The sequence below is a fragment of the Carcharodon carcharias genome, chromosome 3 (assembly GCF_017639515.1).
Source record: "Carcharodon carcharias isolate sCarCar2 chromosome 3, sCarCar2.pri, whole genome shotgun sequence".
Taxonomy (NCBI): domain Eukaryota; kingdom Metazoa; phylum Chordata; class Chondrichthyes; order Lamniformes; family Lamnidae; genus Carcharodon; species Carcharodon carcharias.
Window position 1 is genome coordinate 53,686,629 of NC_054469.1, and position 24,346 is coordinate 53,710,974.

The following is a 24,346-nucleotide window of genomic DNA, read 5'->3' on the forward strand; positions in this document are numbered from 1 at the left end:
AGCCATGATCTTATCAATAATCAATTACAGAGATATTGATAGATGAAGTAAATGGGGAAAACTGTAGGCAAATGTGAAGTCATCAACTTTGGACCTAAACAGGATAAGGTATTTGGGGAAATGGTGAAAAGGTAGAAACAGTGGGGACTTAGGTGACAAACGCACAGATAATTTAGTTTATCATGAACCCAAGAACAGAACTTAATTAAACCAAGGTGTGCCACAGCTTTCAGGAATTCACTGATTCTGCTCAGTGTTCCCACTGTTCTCCAAGGTATGAGATTTCTTGGAGTCCTCCCATTAGCATCCACCTAGGAGACCGTATAGGAACAAAGGAGCAGGAGTAGGCCATTCAGCCCATTGTGCCTGCTCCACCATTCAATACAATCATATTAGATCATCCACTTCAATTTTTAACCCCCCCACCGCCACCCCCCCCTCCCCCTCCCCACTACACTATCCCCATATCCCTTTATGGGATTGGCATTTAAAAATCTGTCAACCTCTGTTTTAAACATATTCAATGACTGAACTTCCACAGCCCTCTGGGATAGAGAATTCCAAAGATTCGCACCCCTCTTGAGTAAAAAAAATTCTCCTCATCACCAATCCTAAATGGCTCCCCTCCTTATTTTGAAATTGTGCCACCTGACTCTAGACTTCCCAACCAAAGGAAACTTTTTACCTGCATCTACCCTGTCCATCCTTTCAAGTATTTTGCAAGTTTCAAAGAGATCACCTCTCATTCTTCAAAACTATGGAGAATACAGGCCCAGTTATCCAAATCTCTCTTCATAGGACAAACCTGCCTTCCTGGGGACAAGTCTGGTGAACCTTCATTGCACTCCCTCTATAGCAATAACATCCTTTCCATGATAAGGGGATCAAAACTGCACACAGTACTTCAGCTGCAGTATAACCAAAGTTCTATACAATTGATAGAAGACTTCCCTACTCCTGTATTCAAATCCTCTTGTGATAAAGGCTAACATACCATTAGCCTTCCGAGTAGCTTGCAGCACCTGCATGTTAGCTTTCAGTGATTATTGATAGGACACGCAGGTCCCTTTGTACATCTACACTTACTAAGCTCTCACCATGTAAGAAATACTTTGCACATCTGTTCCTCCTACCAAAAGGGACAACCTCACACTTTTCCACATTGTATTCCATCTGTCATGTTCTTGCCCACTCACTAAGTCTGTCCAAATCTCTTTGAAGCCACTTTGCATCTTCCTCACAACACACATTCCCACCTAGCTTTCTGTCATCATGAACTTGGAAATATTACATTTGGTCCCCCCCATCCAACTCATTGATATATATTGTGAACAGCTGGGGCCCAAGTACTGATCTTTGCGATACCCTACCAGTCACAGCCTGCCAGTGTGAGAATGACCCGTTTAATCCTAATCTGTTTTCTGCCTGTTAACCAATCCTTAATCCATGCCAGTATACTACCTCCTAACCCATGTGCTTTAATTTTGATAACCAACCTCATGCATAGTGCTTTATCAAAAGCCTTCTGAAAATCCAAGTATACTATGTCCACTGACTCCCCCTTTTTCAACTGTTAGTAACATCCTCAAAAAAACTCCAACAGGCTTGTCAAACATAATATCCCATTCATAAATCCATGTTGCCAATGCCCAATCAAATCATTATCTAAGTGTCCATTTATTACATCCTTTAGGTTAGATTTTATTGTTTTCCCTACTACTGATGTAAGGCTTACAGTCTACAGTTCCTTGTTTTCTCATTCCCTCCCTTCTTAAATGTGGGTTGACATTTGCTACCTTCAAATCTGCAGGAACTGTTCCAGAATCTATAGAACTTTGAAAGATGATCACCAATGCATCCGCTATCTCCATGGCTACCTCTTTCAATACCCTGGGATGTGGAATACCAGGTTCCATGGTCTTATCAGCCTTCAGTCCCATTAATTTCTTCAATACAACCTTCTTATTAATACTAATTTCCTTCAATTCCTTATTCTCCCTAATGCTTTGGATCTTTAATTCTAGGAGAATACTTGTATCTTCCTCAGTGAAGACAGGCACAAAGTAATCATTTAATTTTTCTGCCATTTCTCTACTCCCCATTATAAATTCTCTTGACTCTGCCTGTAGTGCAGATTTGTCTCAGCCAAACACTTCCTTTTTATGTACCTATAGAAACTTTTATAGTCCATTTTATGTTTTTTGCTAGTTTTTATTCATATTTTATTCTCCCTTTAATCAGTTTTAGGTCCTCCTTTGGTGTATTCTGAAATCCTCCAAATCCTCAGGTTTACTAGTATTTCTGGCAACTTTATAGGCTTTTTCTTTTAATCTTATAGAATCCTTAACGTCCTTGGTTAGCCACAGTTGTCTGACCGTTTTTGGGTTTTTGGGCCTTGAAGGAATGTATAGTTGCTGGAAGCTATGGAATAATTTTTTAAAGACTATCCCCCTGCAAGTACATTCATCCTGTTAAGGTGTATTCCAACCATCTTGTACAGGTCCCACCTACCCCAGAACCAGTCCCAATGCCTCAAATCTGATATGCCCTCTCTCCTACACCAATTCTCCAGCCACATGTTTAGTCTCTCAATCCCACTATTCCTACGCTCATTAGCACATGGCACTGTGAGTAATCCTGAGATTATCACTCGAGGCCCTGCTTTTTAATTTCCCCCCCGACCTCTTCTTTCAGGACCTCATCCATCTTCCTATCTATGTCACTGGTACCAATGTGGATCACAACCTCTGGCTGTTTGAACATCCTTGACCCAGGCACCAGGGAGGCAACACACTATCCGGGAGTTACGTTTACTGCCACAGAAATGCCTGTCTGATCCTCTGACTATTGAATCCCCTATCACTATTGCTCTTCCTCCTCTCCTCCTATGCTGAGCCACCCTTTATGCCACAGACTTGGTTCTGGCTGCATTCCCCTGAGGAACCATCACCCTCACCAGTATCCAAAATGGGAAACAGATTAGCAAGCAAGATAGACTCAGGGGACTGCTGCACTACGAGCCTGGTTGTCTTAGGCTGCCTGGCGGTGACCCATTCTCTCTCCCCCTGTACCACCTCCCTAAAAGTCCTAACCCCATGGTTCTCAACCTTAACAGATGCACAACTGTGACTCCAGACGACGCTCGAGTTCCGACATCCGGAGCTCAAGCTTCTGTAACCGATGACATTTCCTGCAGATGTGTTTACCTAGGACATAGTGCGTACATGACTTCTATATACCACCGGATGTATATTCCACTGGGCCGAGCTGACCTACCTTACCGCAACTTTAAAAACTATTTCTTACAATTAGAATAGGTAGAATAACTTACCAGTCATTCACTTAATCTCTCATCAGTTTCTTGGCCTGAACCAACATAAGAGCCAGCTACTGGATGCTGACAAAAGGTAGAGGAAAGGAACACCTCCTCCTCTTCTTCACCAAACTCCCACTTCACTGCCAATGTATCAAAAGCAGCGCTCAGTGCAGACAAAACAGCACTGAAGAAGGTGTGTTGTTACTTTCTAAAAAACAACTGATTTAGGCTCCTGAAAACCAGTTTAAGCTACCTACCTAATTCAGAATCATACAGTGCAGAAGAGGCCCTTTGGCCCATCGAATCTGCACCGACACGTGAGAAATACCTCACCTGCTTACCTAATCCCATTTACCAGCACTTGGCCCATAGCCTTGATGTTATGACGTGCCAAGGGCTCATCCAGGTACTTTTTAAAGGATGTGAGGCAACCTGCCTCCACCACCCTCCCAGGCAGATCATTCCAAACCATCACCACCCTCTGGGATGTGAGGAAAAAGTTTTTCCCTCACATCTCCCCTAAACTTCTTGCCCCTCACCTTGAACTTATGTCCCCTTGTGACTGATCCTTCAAATAAGGGGAACAGCTGCTCCTATCCACCCTGTCCATGCCCCTCAATCTTGTACACCTCGATCAGGTCGCCCCTCAGTCTTTCCGGCTGCAACGAAATCAACCCAAGTCTATCCAACCTCTCTTCATAACTTAAATGTTTCATCCCAGGCAACATCCTGGTGAATCTCCTCTGCACCCCTCCAGTGCAATCACATCCTTCTTATAATGTGGCGACCAGAACTGCACACAGTACTCCAGCTGTGGCCTCACCAAGGTTCTATACAACTCCAACATGACCTCCCTACATTTGTAATCTATGCCTTGATTGATAAAGGCAAGTGTCCCAAAATGCCTTTTCCACCAACCCACTAACATGCCCCTCTGCCTTCAAAGATCTATGGACACACACGCCAAGGTCCCTTTGTTCCTTAGAACTTCCTAGTGTCTCCCATGTGGGACCTTGTCAAAGGCTTTGCAGAAATCCATATAAACTACATCAATTGCATGACCCTCGTCTACACACCTGGTCACCTCCACAAAAATTTCAATCAAATTTGTTAGGCATGACCTCCCTCTGACAAAGCTATGCTGACTATCCCTGATCAAACCTTGCCTCTCCAAGTGGAGATAGATACTCTCCTTCAGAGTTTTCTCCAATAGTTTCCCTACCACTGACATGAGACTCAATGGCCTGTAGTTCCCTGGCTTATCTCTACAACCCTTCTTAAACAGCGGAACCACATTAGCTGTTCTCCAGTCCTCTGGCACCTCACCCGCGGCCAGAGAGAAATTAAAAATTTCGGTCAGAGGCCCTGCAATCTCCTCCCTTGCCTCCCTCAGCAGTCTGGGACACAAATCATCCAGTCCTGGAGATTTGTCCACTTTTCAGCCTGCCAATACCTTGTCACTCCCTATATCAATTTGCTCAAGAACCTTGCAGTCTCTCTCCCCAAGTTCAATACCTTCATCCACATTCTCTTGGGTGAAGACGGATGTGAAGTATTTGTTCAACACTCTAGCAATGTCCTCTGGCTCCACCCATAGGTTGTTCCCTTGGCCCCAAATGGGCCCTACTCTTTCCCTGGTTATCCTCTTCCCATTGATATACTTATAGAATATCTTGGGATTTTCCCTACTTTTACCAGCCAGAGCTTTCTCATATCCCTTCCTTTCTCAAGTCCCTTCAGCTGCGGTGTGACCACCTCTCTAAACATGCTATCCATAACGCTCTCAGACTCGCGGATACTCCACAGTGTCCCCAGCTGCCGTTCCAGCTCTGAAATCCGAGCTTCCAGGAACTGCAGCTGGACACACTTCCTGCACATATGCTAGTCCCGGGCACTGAAAATGTCCCTGGTTTCCCACATTGAGCACACCATGGCTTTGAGCTCTCCTGCCATGATTTATCCTTTTAAATTAAACATTTTAAATCAATTACTCTAGGGCCCTTCTTTCCTGATCCTCATTACTATAGAATATACAAACTATAAAATACAAAAAGACCTGAAACTATAAGCAATTAAAGTAGTAAATACTTACCCAACCTTACCCACTACTTACCAGTGACTCCTTTCCCTTGTAGCCTCTACTGCTGCAGCAGGATAAGCAAGGTAAAATGCAAAGAGCACCTCCTCCCCTCTGCACCAAATTTCCACTGTGTACCAAATTGCCAATACCCACACTCACTCTGGCTGATGGTGTGCTTCTAATAGACCCTTTCTTAAATGGAGCTCAGGTGAGCTGAGATGACTCACATCAGTTAAGCTTCAAATAGTATTCAACACCTATTCAGGCCCTAATCAGACTTCAGGTGATTGACAGTTAACTGTCACACAGTCAGCTGCCTTACCAACCTTTTAACAAGACTACTGAACTTACAAATATTAAAGAGAAAGAGTTACCAGTTCAATTCCCACTGTGCATCAGATTGCCAATACACACACTCAGTCTGGCTGTGTCTCACTCAGAATGTGTTCTCTCCCCTGTTCATGTGCAAGCACACTATAATGTGAATAGGTGTTAATCACTATTTGAAGCTTAACTAGTGTGAGTCATCTCAGCTCTATTTAAGAAAGGGACTATCTAAAGAAGATGTAACTCGTTCTGGAGAAAGGGACTATCTAGAAGCACACTATCAGGCTTCAGGTGATTGACAGTTAACTGTCACACAGTCAGCTACCTTACCAAATGGTCAATACCCATTCTGGCTGTATCTCACTCAGGATGAGCTCTCTCCCCTGTTCGTGTACAATTAACTAGCTGCAGCTGCTCACAGAGAGCTTATATGCTCCTGTTTTAAGACTGGAATAAAACTTGTCTTCTCTTAAATTAAGGAATAAGTTTTCGTTAATTGCTAAATTAAAGAGAAAAAAAACTAGATTTTAGATAGAAATTAACCCTTAAAACTCCCTCACTCATCAGACTTACCAGCTCTCAGTGAAGGCTCATTTCCCCTTCAACACCTCTAATTCAGCACCTGTCTCTCTCTGCTAGTCTCCAAGCTGCTTCCAGGCCCAACTGCCTGTTTCTGTGAGAAAACACACAGAGAAACACAAATCCAAAAAAAGCCTCCCTGCAATCTATCCCCACAGCAACGTGGCACATCTCAAGTAGAGATTCTAATTAATTATCTCTAATTCTGAGAAGTATATGGATACTTTAAGACCTTTGTTTACCAGTTACTTCCAACCTTTCTTTGATTTGGAAAACCATATGAATAATTTAAGCTCTTTATTGAGACAACTGTAGATAAACTGTCTTCATCGCAAAACTTAGAGAAGTAGTCAATTGTTTAGTGTTTTCACACTTCAATCTCTGACCTTATAACATAAACACAGGCCACTCTTTGAATTGCAATTACTCCAGTACTGTTTACCAGCTTCTAAAACCCATTATCTTACAATTAAAATTTCAATCCCCAAACTAAAAGTTATATGCCTAAACCATATGAATCATGAAATCACACATTCGTAACAATATACAAAGCCCTAGTTACATCACCCCTGGATTACTATGAGCAGTTCTGGGCATCACATTTTAGGAAGGATATATTAGCCTTGGAAAGAGTGCAGTATAGATTTAGTAGAATGATATCTGCAGTCCAAAGGCTAAGCTACAAGAAAGAAAGCTAAAAAGACTGCTTGAAACGCACCGCTTTGTTAACTGTTTTGTTTAGTCTCTCAGTTTCTGGTAGAATCAAAAAATGATTTTAATCAATAATTAAAGACTGTGAAATGGAATTTTGTGTATGTGAAATAATAGTGATATTAGCAATTATATTTATCTAATATAGACATAACATTTAATATTCCCGGTGACGAATCTGACATGCTTGTTTTGCTCTTCTTACAGAAGGATGATATGCTTCGCCAGCATTTAGCAGATGCCATTGCTTGCTGTTGTAAGTGGGGTAACAACAGGGTCGCCTTCGGTGTAACTGGGGCTGTGGCACCACTGGTCTATTATCTGAAATCAAAAAACCCCTTCGTACATCGTGCTACAGCACAAGCCCTGTACCAGCTTTCATTTAATCCCAATAACTGCATTACCATGCATGAAAATGGTGTGGTTAAGGTAAGTTACAAATGAATATATATACTTAATGTACTTTACCATGTTTTTGCTGCTATATTTTGCATTTTTCTGTACAGAGTAATTGATATATGGCAAATCTTAATAACTGCATATAGAAAGATTTAATTTGGTTAATCAGCTAGGGAACATATTCTAAAAACATAGGTGATCTAGGCCTGATTTTCTGTAGTTTATCTGGCAGATTCCCTGGGGTTGAGGGGCCAGTAATGTGCGATGCTGAATTTTCTGAGATGCAGTGCATAACATAAAAATTACAAAATGGAAGCAGGCTATTTGATCCAAACAGGCTGTGTTTTGATGTTTATCCTTCATATGAACAGTAATCCTAAACCAAGGTTTACACTTTGACCTACATCCCTTTTGCCCCTTTTCCCTCAACCACCTATTTTTAACCTATTCCTAAATAATAGCATGTGCCTGAAATTCCCTTAGAGCTGCTTCTACAGCGGCAGGCTGTAACTTCTGAAAATGCAAAGGAAATCCTCTTTGCGCGAGTTTCCACCACACGTCTGGAAAAGTTCTGGCAACAGAGGACAAACACTGGTCCAAATCTTCCAATGCCCAGAGCAAAATCTAGACTTAAGTCTGTGTTATGCATTGGCTCACAGGCGAGCGTTGAAATTGCCCTGGAAGTTTAAACTTCCAATGGGCTGATTTGCACTTCCCTGGACCATCAGAAGTCTCCAATACTAGTTCAGAGTCGGAGACTTGGGCCAGATACGCGAAACTTTCCTCAATACTTACCTGGTCTAATTCGGAGATTAGCCAGCATAACTGATCTGAGTACTACAACCGATCCCCCCAACCAACTGCTGACCCAACCCAACCTTGACTATCCCCCTGACCTGACTGCCCATTCACCCTCTCATTCACCAACTCACCCACCTGCTCTGCTACCCACTCAATCATCCACTCACTCATCTATTCACTAACCCATACTCATTAATTAAAAGTCTTGAAACCTTTAAAACCTTACCTGAATACAGCAGCTAGTGCCATAAAATGGAAGTGGGTTCTCTCCTTCCTTCGACTCTCCTGTGCTTTCTGGGCTTACCTTGGAGAGGCTGTGCTGGCCATTCCTGTTTCAGCCAGGATTGGAAGTCCTATCTGAAAATGGGCAGTTCCCTCAGGGTACAGAAACTTCAACACCTCATTGTCACATTTCCGTCCTTGGCCTGCTACAGTGTTCCAGTGAAGTTCAACGCAAGCTCAGGGAACAGCACCTCATATTTCGTCTCAGCATTCTACAGTCTTCTGGACTCAATGTTGAATTCAACAATTTCAGACCATGAACTACGCCCCGCATTTTGATTCTGGTTTTTTTTGTCATGTGCTGGTGAATCTTGTTTTTCATGATCTTGTTTTCAAACAGAAATATTCATTTTTCTGACATTTACACTCATCTGGACAAATGCTTTGTCCCTTGGCTGCAAACTTTACCATTCACTTTGCCTTTTGTTCCATGACATTTTTGTTAGTTAATTTCTCCCGCCCTCTACACCATCCCTGACCCCTTTTGTTCTACCCTCCAATTCTGAAGAAGTCATATTCAACTCAAAACGTCAACTATGTTTCTGTCTCTACAGATGCTGCCAGAGAAGCTAAGTATTTCCAGCACTTCCTGTTTTTATTTCATCATCTAGGGTGTTTGGTAGTGTTCCAGTGGATACGTAGGTGACTGCCAAGGAAGATCTGCGCCCAGAACGTTCTGCTGAAAATACGACAGGATACCACAGACAATAGAGTTTTGGATGAGTTGCTGGCTCAGGATTTCCTCTTCTTGTATAATAAAATCAGAAAATGCTGGAAAAACTCAGCAGGTCTGGCAGCATCTGTGGAGAGAGCAACAGAGTTAACATTTCAAGTCTATAGGACCCTTCTTCAGAGCTTTCCTCTGTTTGTGTTTTTTTCTGCCTCTGAGATCCAATCACTTTTGAAGGAGGCCACACCATTTTTTATTTGGTTGGACCAGGTGCAGCAATCCTGGATGAGCTTCTCCCACGACTCCAAGTCAACATTAAAACTCCGAAGAGAAGCTTTCAGAGTGCCCTCACAGTGCTTCCTTTTATTGCCATGAAAGCACACTCCAGACTCAAGCTCTCCATAGAAGATTCGCTTTGGTTAGCGAATGTCAGGCTATGTGACTAGCCCAACTCAGTTGTGTGGATGTTTGGCATGCCAGTTTGAGTGAGCACCTCAGTATCTGGTATTTGTCCTGCCATCTGATCCTCAGAAGCTTTCAAAAATAGCTCGTGAAAGTGGTTGGGTTCTTGGCATGACACTGGTGCACAGTCCAAGGGCTGAATAATTTACTCCCAGATCGGTACCGTTCGCCACTTTGCAGAGTGTATTATGGGGCTTGATGGTGTTGGGCACCGTTTATGATCTCATCAAGCCGGTTTGTGATAATACAGTACACAGACGGGTAGAAAAGTCAGAAACCCACCCGCGTTATTTAAATTGCAATTCAGAAGTCAATTAAGTTCATTAACAACCCAACTCACTGCTATAATATGTTCAGAGGGCAATAATACACCTTCAGGGTGAGAATCACAACAGGTGGGTAATCTGTTTATTCATGGGACAATCTTGATTGGGCAGTTTTTAAAACTATAGCTGAGACCAGAGTCCCAGCTTTGCAGTTAACACTTCATTGACTGCAGGGACTGCTCATGTATATGAGTAGAGGAAAATTTGGGATATTGTTTCATCAGGAGGACTATCCTCTAATTCAGAGGGCTCTTTTGATTGATTATTTTCCTGTCCGTTACCCTAGGGATGAAAAGTCTCTGAGACAGATGAGCATTGTGGTCTCAGTTGGAGACACATCCTCCAGTGAGGAGGAGAGAAGGCTTAGGAGGAGGAGGAGAAGGGTGAGAGGAAGAGGGGAACACAGAGAGGCTCAGGATGTTGTGGTTTTTCTGGAAGGGGACAGAGCAGTGCCAGAGGCTCAGGAGGAACCCAGAAACATTCAGCGGAGGTGAAAATGATCTTCTGCTGCCCCAAGAGTATACAGACAAAGATCTGGTTACCTGCAACTGAGTGAGACTCAGTGTTGAAGAAGAGTCAGGCTTTCAAAAGCCCCTATGACATCACTTTATTAGATGCTCACAGGGAAGATCACATACAGCTGCGTTGGGGGCCACCCGATTGAAGGGAAGAGTGGTGCTTTACTTCACAACAGACTCATTCCAGGTAGACTATGGAGACCTCAGTGGTCTGCTGCACACCGTTACATCAAGGTGTGCACAGACGCAATGTTCCGAAGGGCTGGGAATTACATCTCCTTTAAGCAGGATGTCCAAAGTTAAATGGATAGAGCCCAAGGTTTTGCAGCAGTTACAAGTTTTTCCAGATGCAGGTAGCCATTGACTGTACGCATTTAGCCATTAAGATTCCTGCTCGCCAGCCTTGCACCTTCATAAACCTTCCAATCAATCAATTGCAGCTGGTGGGCGAGCATAATTGGCAGGTCATGCAGGTGTGTGCCAGGTAACCAGGCAGCAATCACGACTCATACGTCCTTAGGAGCTCAGATTCCAGATATTTTCACCTGTCTGGATTCGGTGGAGGGATGGCTACAAGGTGACAAGGTCTACCACTGAAAAGATGGCTAATGATGCCCAAGGGAGTGCCCTGACGCAGAGAGGAAGTGCAATAAGAGCCATGCCAGCAGGACGGCCATAGTGGAGCAGACCATGAGTCTCCTAAAGATGCAATTCTGATACCTGGACAAATCTGGAGGCGCATTACAGTATTCCCCCTTACGTGCGTCCCTGATGTTTGTGGTTGCTGTGTACTCCATAACATTGTCATCCAAAAGGAGATGCCCTGGAGGATGATGACACACCAGATGGGGGCCAATCCTCTGAGAACGAGGGTGATGATGAGTTGAGGGACCAAGATGATGTTCCCGTTGATGGCGTGGCCATGATCGAGTGGATGGCCGTGACACCAGGAGTGCCTTAATACGGCAAAGGTTTCTATAGTACGTCTTGCCGCTGCTACAGAAGGGATTTGGTGAAATCTTGGCCCTCTTTTTCCCAGCACTCGGCATGAGCTGGTCGCTTCGATCATATACTGCACACAGGAGGGCACCAAGGGCGGCCTCACTGAATATGGGGACAGCTTTGCTCCTTCCAGAATGCCTCTCCCCTCACTCCAATGGTGTAGACATTTGTGCATGGAAATACATAATAAATGCACAACTTCTCAATACCAAAAGTTGATAGACTTGCTGATTTTTAACATTTCTGCCATCTATGAAGATTGACATGGTTGACAGAAATTAGCTAAAATTTAACTTGACTTATCTGGCCGTACTGGAAAATGCACAAATCTTCACTATGTATAGTAGATACACTCAATTGATCACCTGATGGGTCACCTGACACTGTCCCATGCCACAGGGCCCTTTAAAATGTTGGCCGTTACCTTGTTTTGGTTCACAGCCTGCAGCCTCAGAGACCTGACATCCTACTATCCAGCACTCATTGTGTGGGATGACAGTCTGTAACCCGCCCTTGCTGCTAATTGGTGGCAATTACCGTATTACCCTACGTACACCAACAGTGGGCCCAGAATTCAGAGCACCACCAACATCTGGGTGTGGAAACCACCGTCTGCACATGACTATTATTCAGCCTCAAGTCATGCAGGACAATTGCACTATAGACTTTCAGTTTGGTAGGTTGACTTACTCCTCTTCATTCCCACACTAATGTTCAAAGTCTGCCAAAGGCTACACTTGCTTTGGCAATTCTTGAATGTGTCTGTACTGGTTGAGGACAAAGGATGCCTATATCATGCCTGAGCCCTACAGAGGATATGGCTCTCAGTATCTTGGGGTGGGCTGTTACAAAGCCCGTGTTATCCAGTGTTGCTGAGAACATTGAAAATAACAGTATGTTCCTGGCTTATGTCCCTTCTCAACTCTCAGCTCCCGCTCATCCTACTAACTACAGGTACAGAGGTGATGCCTCTCACCAGTATTGCTTCTCCTGTATATATTGACGCTTCACCACAGTGACAGGTCACAAACCACTGTTAGGATTGTTTAGTGAAGATAAGGCAATCCCACCATTGGTTCTGCTAGAATTCAAAGATGGGCTTTAATATTATCAGCATACAAGTACACTTTTATGCACCGTCCAGGTGTGCACATAGCAAATTCAGATGTCCTCAGTCGTCTCCCTTTGCCCGACAGTATTACTACATACCGGTACCTCAAGTGCATTAAATTTCCTGGACTCCTCTCCCATTGCGTGTTTCAGAATCATGATCCAATTTTAGCAAGAGCCCGCGAACAAGTGTTACATGGATGGTCAAATGCACAAGTTCCTGAAGAACTAAAACCATTCTTTGTACATAGATCCAAACTGAGTTGTCAAGATGGCATCTTATTATGGGGAGCAAGAGTCATTATCCCTGCCTAAGGAAGAGAACCGTTATTTGAAGAACTTCAGTGTATGCATCCTGGTAGTTCAAAAATGAAGATGCTCGCTCAAAGTTATATCTAGTGGCTAGGAATAGACAGAGATATAGAAAAAATGGTGAAACACTGTCTCCAGTGCCAACAATAGCTGAAGTTGTCCTTTTCAGCTCCGCTGCATCTGTGCGAGCGGCCTGGTCGACCCTGGGTTAGACTACATATAGACTATGTAGGTCCATTTCCAGGTACCATGTTTCTTGTGATTATCGCTGCACATTCCCAATTGATGGGCATGCTTGAAGTGAGATCACCTACCTTGTCTGCAACCATTGAAAAACTATCCTAGAGTTTCAGTGTTCACAGTTTACCTAAAGTTATTGTGTCAGACAATGGTACAGCTTTCACTAACACTGAATTTTAAACATTCATGAACCTAAATGGGACTAAACACATCAGAACAGTACCATACCTCGTCTAATGGATTGGCAGGAACAGCAGTACAAACCTTTAGAACAGGTATGAAGAGACAATAAGAGGTAACATTAGAAACAAGAGTTTCAAGATTCCTGTTCAGCTATCGCACAACTCCTCAAGCGACCATTGGTTAAACACCTTTAGAGTTGTTGATGAGTGCCGACTTTGTGCAAGGTTGAGTCTAGTATTCCCTAATTAAGAGGGGAAGGTGGAGAGAAACCAGGGGAGCTAGAAAGTAAATCATGACGTTCACAGTAAGGGTCGAGTGTTTACTGTGGGAGAGACAGTTTTTGTAAGAAATTTTGCAATTGGATCGAGATGGGTCCTCATCTCAGAAGTCGAGAAACCCTCCAACAACCAGTTATTCCACCTGAAATTGAAGTTGAAACTTTGACACCTGAGGTGCCAGTTCGATGAAGAATAGGCATACCTAATTAATAATTATATGATTATAATATAATAATTAATAATACCTAATAAAATACCTAAGCTGTTCCCCTTAGCTGAAGGGTCAGTCACAAGGGGGCATAAGTTCAAGGTGAGGGGCAGGAGGTTTAGGGGGGGATGTAAGGAAAAATCTTCTTACCCAGAGGGTGGTGACAGTCTGGAATGCACTGCCTAGGAGGGTGGTGGAGGCAGGTTGCCTCACATCCTTTAAAAAGTACCTGGATGAGCACTTGGCACGTCAAAACATTCAAGGCTATGGGCCAAGTGCTGGTAAATGGGATTAGGTAGGTAGGTCAGGTGTTTCTTACGTATCGGTGCAGACTCAATGGGCTGAGGGGCCTCTTCAGCACTGTGATTCTGTGATTCTGATGTCTTTGCTGAAGTAAATAACTGCCAGTGTCTTGGGATATGTCCGAAGCTGCAGTTCTTGTGCAAGTTGATCCAATGGAAGAACCTCCATCTGTAGAGTTGCACCACTGTACCCAAATCCGAAAACCTCTTCAAAAACTAAATTTATAATGGCATAAACTGTATATAATTTTGTATAATATGGGTTAAAATGTTTTGTAGATAACAGTGTAAAACAAAAGTAAAAAGGGAGGAATGTAATGGTTGTAAGTTAAACCATTTCTTACTGTTATGGGGATCATGTGACTGTTTAGACCAATCAGCCCTAAGCGCGGGGAACCTTAGGGGCTGAGATCTTTAGCCTTGATCTTGAAACAAGCATGTAGTATCCTCTGAAGTCTGTTAATAAAGTTTACTGTTTCTTACAAGAAGCCCGCCCTGCACTCTGCAATTTTATTACACTCCCATTGTTTTCTGAAGGTGGTCTTTGAGGGCCTCCTGGCCCCGCACAGAACCATGGAGTCATTTCTCCTGCCGACCTTCACCACTAATGCCACCAGTGCTACTTCCTCCATCCTGGAAATTTCTCTCTCCTGCAGTTCCATTTTCCAAGTTTTAAATTGCAGCAATATTATTCAGTGCAGACTTCCTTTGTGGAGGTGCTATGGTACAGTGGTAGTGTCCCTGCCAATGACACAGAAGCTCCGGATTCAAATCCCACCCCAGCACTTGATGGCCAAGAAAGGTGCGTTCATAATGCGGCCAACAGGTTGAGTATCAACTTATAAATTTTTCCAACATATACCAATAGCAGGCAGTAAGAGCGGAAGAGATTCCTGGTTAACCATGTGATGGAAAGAAATTGGAGCCTCTACCATCACTCTCCATAACTCCAGGCTACAACTTGCGGGTAAAAGTGTATGTTGCCGCAGCAGCTCAGACTCTTTCGGGGGCCCAGTTGGCTGGATGGCCGGTGTAGATCAGATTGTGCCAACAGCATAAGAGTTCAACCCCTGCTCTGGCTAGGGTGGATTCAGCCTGCCTCCTTGCCCTAGCTATGGTGGAGGTTATGGCTGTTGGGTTGGTCCTTCTTTCAGGCAGAGAACTGAAGAAGACTGCCTTTAAGAGCAAAAGGCTGGCTGGACTACATGTTATTAGCACAACACTGTTCAACTGAGTGCAAAGGCAGCCAGCAGTGTAGTAGACATTCAGCCCTATGCTACAATCGTAGCAATGAGATAGAAGAACCAAATTTACCAAAACTTCCAATGGAACCAACATGGGCAGGTTGAGAATCATAACACCCACATCTGAAAAACAGGGTAAGCCAATTTTTATCTCAAGGTTTATTTCATGTGCTGCCTGCAACACTAACCAGTAGATGCAGAATGCGTGCTTATCTTAGCATCACCAATACTCTAAGGCCATTCAGTTTATCATATCAACAGTTGCCTCTTAAAATTTTGTTAGAGTACATCAGATCCTCTTTATTGGCATATTCCACAATCCAGCACTGCTGGTGGGAGCACAGTTTACAGGCATCTTGGGAAATCACAGGTGCCCAGGCATGTTTTTTGCCTCCATTAATTTTAACGGATAGAAAGTAAAAGGCTGTGAGCATAAGATTCCCTAAAATGTACTTGTGGCTGGATTGCTGAATTTCTTCTTAAATATCAAGAAAATAAAAACATATTAGAGCATTGAGTTCATGCGAGAATCAAGCTTGGTTTGTTTAGTACCATCATGGCTATGGCAATGCCTTTTGAATCAGTCTTCCTCTGGGCAAAATGGAGAAATTACTTCTGGCATAGAATCCTCCATAATTAAGTTATTCATTACTATTTTCATGACCCCCTAGACTGACCAATCGTCCTAAGGTAACATTACCTACCCTTGCACTTCTCCTCAGATAATGCAATTTCTTTTGAACTTCTTGTTAAAACTAGCATCGTTACTGTTTTATAGCTTCATAATTTTTTTGATAATCCTAAAATGGCTCTGTTTATGGCCATAGCACCAAAATATTACACCAAACCATTTATATGAATGTTTAAAGGTCCAATCTCTAAGAAATGTCTTGTGGTAAAGTAGGATAGTGGTGGAAAGTGTGAGATTGAATTAGAACTAAGAAAGATAAACAGAAATTAAGAGACAAATCATAGAAAGTAGAAGCAAAATAAAGAGTTTATTGGCAGCACTTTGCTATGATGAAAGGTCATTTAATTTGGGGTATTACAATTTTAAGTGGACTATCTTTGAGTTGTACTGGAATTCACCTCACTCGCATTGTTGTCAATGGTCGTGCATTGAAACAATTCTGAAACTTTGTAACTGGGATTCCACCTTGGATAGAAATGATCTGGTTTATACCAAATGTTGCTTTGCTGGTGAATAAATATCTATTATTCAGTTTTAGTAATATTCCAGGTCACGACTACTTTATTTTTTGCCCTCAGCTATCCTGAATATCAGTCAGTACCAATAGTAGCTCACAAAATCCAGAAGCACCACTGACAGAATTGATGTAGCCTCAAAAGATTAAGTATGTCAGCTGCATTCCTGAAGTTAGAAGTAAATGGTGTTGACACAAGGAAAAAGAGAAGCGGTAACTATTGTATTGTGCATGTCTAATCACTGAGCTCTGATTGATGCCAGACAAATGATTATTTATGCAGAAGTTAAACAAGCTCCCCACATATAAAATGGGGTTTCAAGAGCTGCCAAAGAAAGGATGCATACAAGTGGAGTTGACAAAACCTGTTTTGTTTTTTTGAGCTGGTTTTGATTGAGGAAAAAAACTTCCCAAAGGAATTAAAACATTTTCTTTTAATTCCAAACTTTAGTCAGAATAGATTGTTAGGACTGGTTTGGGTGCCTTAAAATCTACAGATTTTATCTCTGAGAATCATTATTATGTGCTCTCATCTTCATTTATTGTAAATAGAAAAAAGGCAAAAGCACGTAATTGTATTATGATTTCTGGTTGAGAGAATGGAGAGAATTTCCCCCCCGACGGGGGTGCTGTGCGGGGGCGAGCGCGGGCAGGCATGGACCTGATCGACGCCTCCAATAGGATCCACGCTGCCATTTTACATGGGGGGGGCCAATTAAGGCCCACCCAGCGTGACGCGCATCCAGAAGTGCTGTGCACTCCCTGTTCCCTGAGTCGGGAGTGTGCTTTCTCGCACATGCGCGCAAAAGAGCGCAGAAAATTCCCTGAGGCACCCTAAGTTTTAAAAATTTTAAGAAAGAAAAAAATTTAAGACATGTCCGCTCATGTGACACTATCACTTGAGCTGGAACATGTCAATGAACTTTAATGAAAACATTTATTTAATTTATAAACCCTTCATGAAACCTCATTCCACCCATGGATGAGGTTCCATGAAAAATGCGAAGGCCACCTGGGCTCTTCACCTGTACGCCAACCTTAACGTAGGACGGGCAGCTTTCTCAATAGGCTTAATTAGGTAATTAATGGCCTTAACAGGCCTTTGACAGTTTGGCGGACACGCAGCTGAGTCAGCAAACTGAAAACCTAAATGATGAGCGGTGACGTCGGGACCAATTGGTGGCATGGACGGGGCATGGGAAGTATTTGGAGGGCGAAATGGATATGAGCGGTGAGGGCTGGAGGCCCTGTGTGTTTTTATTTTCCCTGGGACAGAGTCCCACAGCACTGAGACAGGCCTTTTAAACAGACCGTCTCTGCATCTGACAGTCCCTGAGGTTACCTCCACACTGCTTCCCTGGCCAACTATCTCAGCTCCAGCCCGTACCTGCCAATGAAGATCCTGGCCAGGATTTTCCCCTTGGCGATTTGGGGGCAGGGCCCACTCGCCAAGGGGAAAATGATGCGGGATGACGTCAGGAGGAATCCCCGACGTCATCCCAGGCCACTTAAGTCTTAAGGAAGCCGGGCGGACAATAAAGTCAGCAGTCCACCGGCCAACCTGTCAATGGCCAATTAAGGCCATTGACAGATTCATTAAGATAGTTAAATCCCTGCCCAGCCAACCTTAAGGCTAGCGGGCAGGCCAGGAGCCCCAGCGACCTGTAGATTTTTAATGAAATTTCATCCGCTGGCGGGATGAAGTTTCATTACCGTTTTGTAAAAGTTTAATCAATTTTATGAGTTTGTTATCAACATGTCCCATCTCGTGTGGCATTGCGACTTGAGGGGACATGTTAATAATTTTAAAATGTCTCTATTTTTTGACTTTACTTACCTTTCACTGCACTCCCTGAGTCAGGACTTTGCCTCAGGGAGCAGTGTGCTCTTTCGCGTGCATGCACGAAAGACCGCACTTTGACAGTTAGGATTCTCTCTACCCGCCCCCGGAACAGGAAGCGCATAGCACTTCCCGTTGGGCAGGCCGTAAGACCCACCCACTCAAAATGGCGGCGGGCCCCGTTTCAGTGGCAGGGTTTGGCTGCCCGCCTGCTGCCGAGCCGGTGGGGCCCGCCTGCCAGCCAAGAGCTAAATTCTGCCCCCTGTCTTCATGGGCAAATTTTCCCAACTCCCCCTACTAACTTTGAGGATAAAAATCCAGGCCATAGTATCAGGTTACTTTTAATTTACATGCAACATCAAGCTCAATGACCTTGCATTTACAAGAAAGATCCTTTCTCTTATGGATCTACCTAATTTAACTGTTTTCTTAATGTAGCTTTATATTGTTTTCAAAGCTTTTGTTTGCTTTATGTAGTAATGCAGAGTTACACTAATCTTCATATTCAGGGCGATATGTTTAATATACTTAACACTAATTCATGACATATTAAAATCTCCCTGCCATCCAACATTTCAACTTCAAATGGAGCAAAGGGATTTGGATGTTCCCGTGGTAAATGCGGGCCCACTCTTAAGTTTTAAGAATAAATTGGATAGGTACATGGATGGGAGAGGTCTGGAGGGTTATGGACTAGGTGCAGGTCAATGGGACTAGCGGAATAATATTTCGGCACAGACTAGAAGGGCCAAATGGCCTGTTTTCTGTGCTGTAGTGTTCTATGGTTCTATGGTTCTATAACTAATCAAATAATGAAATGTTAGCATTTATCCCTAGGGAGTTGACATTCAAAACTGAGAAAATAATGCTTCAGTTGTAAAGAACTTTGGCCAGAGCCCATCTGGAGCTCTGCATTCAGTTTTGGGCATTGAACCTCAGGAAAAAGTACGGCGAAGATTTAATAAAATGATATCAGGCCTTAAAAGGGTTAAACTCTGAAACCTCAAAGCACTTTTTCACACACCGCTTGTTGAAAATCTGGATCTCACTCCCCCAGAAGCTTGCAGATGCTGGATCAATTGTGTTTTCAAGACTGAGACCAATAGATTTTTATTAGGTAAGGGCATCAAGCTATATGATACAAAGGTGAATAAATGGAGCTGAGGTACAACTAAATGGGAACAGGCTTCAGGGACTGAGTTCTGGACATCACACTTCAAGAAGGATATGAAGGCATTAGAGAAGGTGCAGAAAAGATTCAGGAGAATGTTTCCAGGGATGAGGGATTTCAGTTACATGGATAATTTGGAGAATCTGGAGCTGTTCTCTTTGGAGTAGAGGTTAAGAGGAGATTTGATACAGGTGTGCAAAATCATCAGGGTCCTGTACAGAGTAGATAGAGAGAAACTGTTTCTATTGGCGGAAGTATGGAGAACCAGAGGACACCAATTTAAGGTGATTTTCAAAAGGAGCAATGATGACATGAGGAAAATATTTTACACAGCAAATGGATAGGGTCTAGAATGCACTGCCTGAGAGTGTGGTAAAAGCAGGTTCAATCAAAGCCTTCAAAAGAGAAATGGATAATTATGTGAAGAGAAAAAAATTGCAGAGCTGTAGGGAAAAGGGGGTATGTGGGACTAGGTGAGTTGCTGTTGCAGAGGGCTGGCAAGGATGCAACAGACCAAATGGTTTCCTTCTGTGATGTAACCATTCTATGATGTAATCATTCTACTCCTGTTTCTAATCTCCTGTGTTTATGACCTTGTTTCCATAGATTACATAGAATGCAGATATGGCATAGAATTATGAGGTACACCAAATATAGATATATGATGAGCTGAATCTTCATGTTTGAGGCAGGAGTCAGGACATTTCCCGCCACTGTGATCTTGCCCCTTATTGCTCTCAACCCCCAATCCACTCAGCCAGTATCCAGTATAAACAGAATTCATGAACCCTATGGTAATATCTGGAAATCTTTGAAAAGCTCATAAATCTGTCAAAATAAACATTACCTTGAATAGAGCCACTTTACCATTATCTCTTCAAAAACACATAACTGTCAAAATAAAAAAATTACTTGAATAACCATTTTTAAAAATTACCCTCATCAACAGCTCATAAATCAATCAAACTAAACAAGTTCACATTCCCCTAGACCACTGTGTCAACAAACCCTGCTCAGCAGAATTCATTAGTGGTTTGAAAGGTATCTAAGCAATCACAATGACATTCCACTGAACAACTGTGTAAAGTAGCCCCCTTGAGCAGAATCTATTGCAGCCTTTGAAAACAGCCAGAAGCATAGACAGCTGTCAAAGTTTTGAAAAAGTCAAACAGATAGCTCAGCTGAACTTCAAGGAAAAAATATGAAAGCAATGGGGACATTTCACACAATCAGCTCTAGATTTCAAACTGGGCTAGCCACTCAAGATTTTACAATGTAAATAGCACATTATCCAGTAGATAATTAACTCTAATGCATCTGAAGACATTCTCACTTTCATGGTGTTATTTTTCCTCTTGACAGCTTGCAAGTTGTCAGAAATAACAATCTAGCAATCATGTTACTTAACGGTCACTTAACCTTTTCAAATGAAAGCACCTATCATCGCTCACTGTAGCAAAACAGGTATAATTAATACAATAGCATTTCGCAAAGGTGTGAAGTAGGCAGCACCTTTGGATTGACCTTTCTTTCATACGGTTTCCACCTCCAAACCATGGCTTACCTAAGGTTCATGACACCTCTCTGCTGGACTTATAGCACCTACCAAAACACACCCGCCTCTATTAAAATTGTGGAAGTTCTGTAATGCCCATTTCCGCAATGTTGCCAGCAACATCAAGACAGCAGCATGCAGACTCCCAACCCACTCCCTTTCCCAAGCCAATTAAAATTCCAGTGCTAGAAAGGGGGTAGGAATCCAAGATCTGGGCCCCACTGACCATTTTTAAAGCTAGCCCTCATTGGGATGGAAAAATCCAGATCACTGTATCCAACTATGCACCTGTCAAATATTTCACATAATACTTTAAGGGGATGGTATTTTAGAAAATTTATGTGGCATTAAAAATAAATTGAAGATCTTTTTCTGTTCCTAATGATACTAACAGGAAAATGGATGTCTCAGGTTACCAGTATGATGTACACAAAAGATTGGACCAATGCAGTGAAACACTGGTGCAGTGAATTCATGTTCTTCGTTGGCAGAATTTTACATCCTGCATGCGGGCACGTGCCCAACCCGACCGGGCGTAAAATCACGCGAGAAGATGTTGGGTGGGCATCCCAACGTCATCCCATGCTCGCGCAATATTTCGCTGCCAGGCACACGCAGAAGTCAGAAGAGCACCCACCAACAATTAAGAGGCCAATTAAGCCCATGAACAGCACAATTGTCTCTAATTTTTCATGGTCTGTCCAAATGAGCTGAAAATTCAGGCCCATACATTCATTATCCTAAAAATCTATAGGTAAAATCAGCTTATCATTTAGAACCATAGAAAAGTTATGGTGCAGAAAGAGACTATTCAGCCCAAAAAGAGAAAAGAGAAACTATCTGCTCATTTTTATCCCACTTTCCAGCACCTGGTCCATAGCCTTGCAAGTTACAGCACTTCAGATGCAGCTCCTTTTAAATGAGTTGAACATTTCAGCCTCAACCACCAACTTAGGCAGTGAATTCCAGATAGCCACCACCCTTTGGGTGAAAATGTTTTCCCTCATATCCCCTCTAATCCTTCTACCAATCACCTTATATCTACGTCCCCTGGTAATTGACCCCTCAGCTAGGGAAACAAGTCTTTCCTGTCTACCCCATCTAGGTCCCTCATAATTTTGAACACTTCAGTTAGGTCACCCTTAGCCTCCTCTGTTCTAAGGAAAACAACCCTAACCTATCCAATCTCTCCTCATAACTGCAATTTTCAAGCCCTGGCAACATTCTTGTAAATCTCCTCTGCACTCTCTCCAGAGCAATTATGTCCTTCCTGTAATCTGATGACCAGAACTGTGCACAAGATTCCAGCTGTGGCCTAACCAGCATTTTATAAGTTCCTTCATTACATCCCTGCTTTTGTATTCAATACCTCACCCAATAAAGGAAAGAATCCCATATGCTTTCTTGACCACTTTGCCCACCTGTCTTGCCACCTTCAAGGACCTGTGGACATGTACTTCATAGCCTCTCACTTCCTCAACTCCTCTCAATAACTTCTTGTTTAATGAGTATTCCCTTGCTTTGTTTGTTCGTCCCAAGTGTATTATCTTAGACTTTCCCAGATTGAATTCTATTTACCACTTCTCCATCCACTCAACCAAACCATTGATATCATTCTGCAGTCAGGGGACTCCTGAGCTATCCTCTTCGCTTTCAACTACATGGCCAATTTTTGTGTCATCTGCAAATTTCCCAATCATGCCTCCCACATTTAAGTCTAAATCATTAATATATACAACAAAGAGCAAGGACTCTGACACTGAACCCTGTGGAACACCACTGGGAATCGCTTTCCATTTGCAAATACATCCATCGACCATTACCCTTTGTTTCCTGTCACTGAGCCAATTTTGGATCAAACCTGCCACCTTCCCCTGTATCCCATGAGATCTCACTTTCCTGACAAGTCTGCCATGTGGAACCTTGTCAAATGCCTTATTGAAGTCCATGTAGACAACATCCACTGCACCACCAAGGATCAATCCTCCTTGTTACTCACCTAAAAAATTCTAAGCTAGCAAGACATGATTGTCCCCTAACAATACCATGCTGACTATCCCTGACCAATCTGTGCCTTTCTAAGTGACAGCTTATCCTGTCCCTCAAAATTGTTTCCTATAATTTGCCCACCACCAAAGTCAGACAAACTGCCCTATAATTTTCTGGCCTATTCCTTGCACCCTTTTTTAATAATGGTACAATGTTTGCAGACATCCAATTCGCTGGGACCTTGCCTGTATCTAGTGAGAATTGGAAAATGATCCTCAGATCATCCCTTATTTCCTCCCTGGCTTCCTTCAACAGCCTGGGATACAATACATCTGACCCTGGTGATTTATCCAACTTCAAAGATGCCAGTCCCTCCACTACTTCCTCTCTCACTATGCTTGTTGTATCTAATATTTCACACTCCTGACCTTTAACTAGAATGTCTGCATCATCCCTCCTTAGTGAAGACAAAGTACTCATTGAGAACCCTGCCCTCGTCTTCTGCATCAACCCACAAGTTACCATGTACATCCCTGATAGGCTCTACCTTTTCCTTAGGTATTCTCTTGCTCTTAATGTACTAGTAAAACATCTTAGGATTTTCTTTGATTTCACCTGCCAATATTTTTTTCATATCCTCTCTTTGCTTTCCTAATTCCCATTTTTATTTCACCCCTGTACTTTCTATGCTCCTGTAAGCTGTCATAAGCTTGCCTTTTCTGCTTTATCTTGGCCTGTATGCTTCTGGATAACCAGGGGGCTCTAGATTTGGCAGTACCACCCTTTTTCTTTGTGGGGACATGTCTACACTTTGCCCGTAGAATGTCGCCTTTGAATGCCTCCCACGGATTTGACACAGCTTTTAGTAGCTGTATCCGGTTCACACTCGCCAGCTCATCTCTCAGCTTTGTAAACTTTGTCTCCCCACAATTTAGAAATTTTACTCTTTTTCAATCTTTGTCCTTTACCATAATGATGCTAAATTCAACTATATCATGATCAATATCTCCAAAATGTTTCCCGGCTGCTACTTCATTCACTTGCCCAGCTTCATTCCCTAAGACTAAATCTAGAATTGCACTCCCTCTCATTGGGCTTGTTATGTGCTGGCTGAAAAAGTTCTCTTGAATGCAGTTCAAGAATTTTGCGCCCTCTGTGCCCTTCATACTGTTCGCATCCCAATTCATATTTGGGTAGTTGAAGTCTCTGACAATTACTGCCCTATTGTTTTTGTAC

General features: G+C 42.9%; 1 protein-coding gene across 1 annotated transcript in view; it reads left to right on the forward strand.

Annotated features, from left to right (window-relative positions):
• odad2 (outer dynein arm docking complex subunit 2) overlaps positions 1-24,346 on the forward strand; it is a 469,867-nt gene that overhangs the window by 366,576 nt on the left and 78,945 nt on the right. Inside the window, exon 19 of the mRNA XM_041183936.1 lies at positions 7,221-7,442. Coding sequence (XP_041039870.1) covers positions 7,221-7,442 — 222 coding nt within the window. The remainder of the gene's footprint in view (positions 1-7,220; positions 7,443-24,346) is intronic.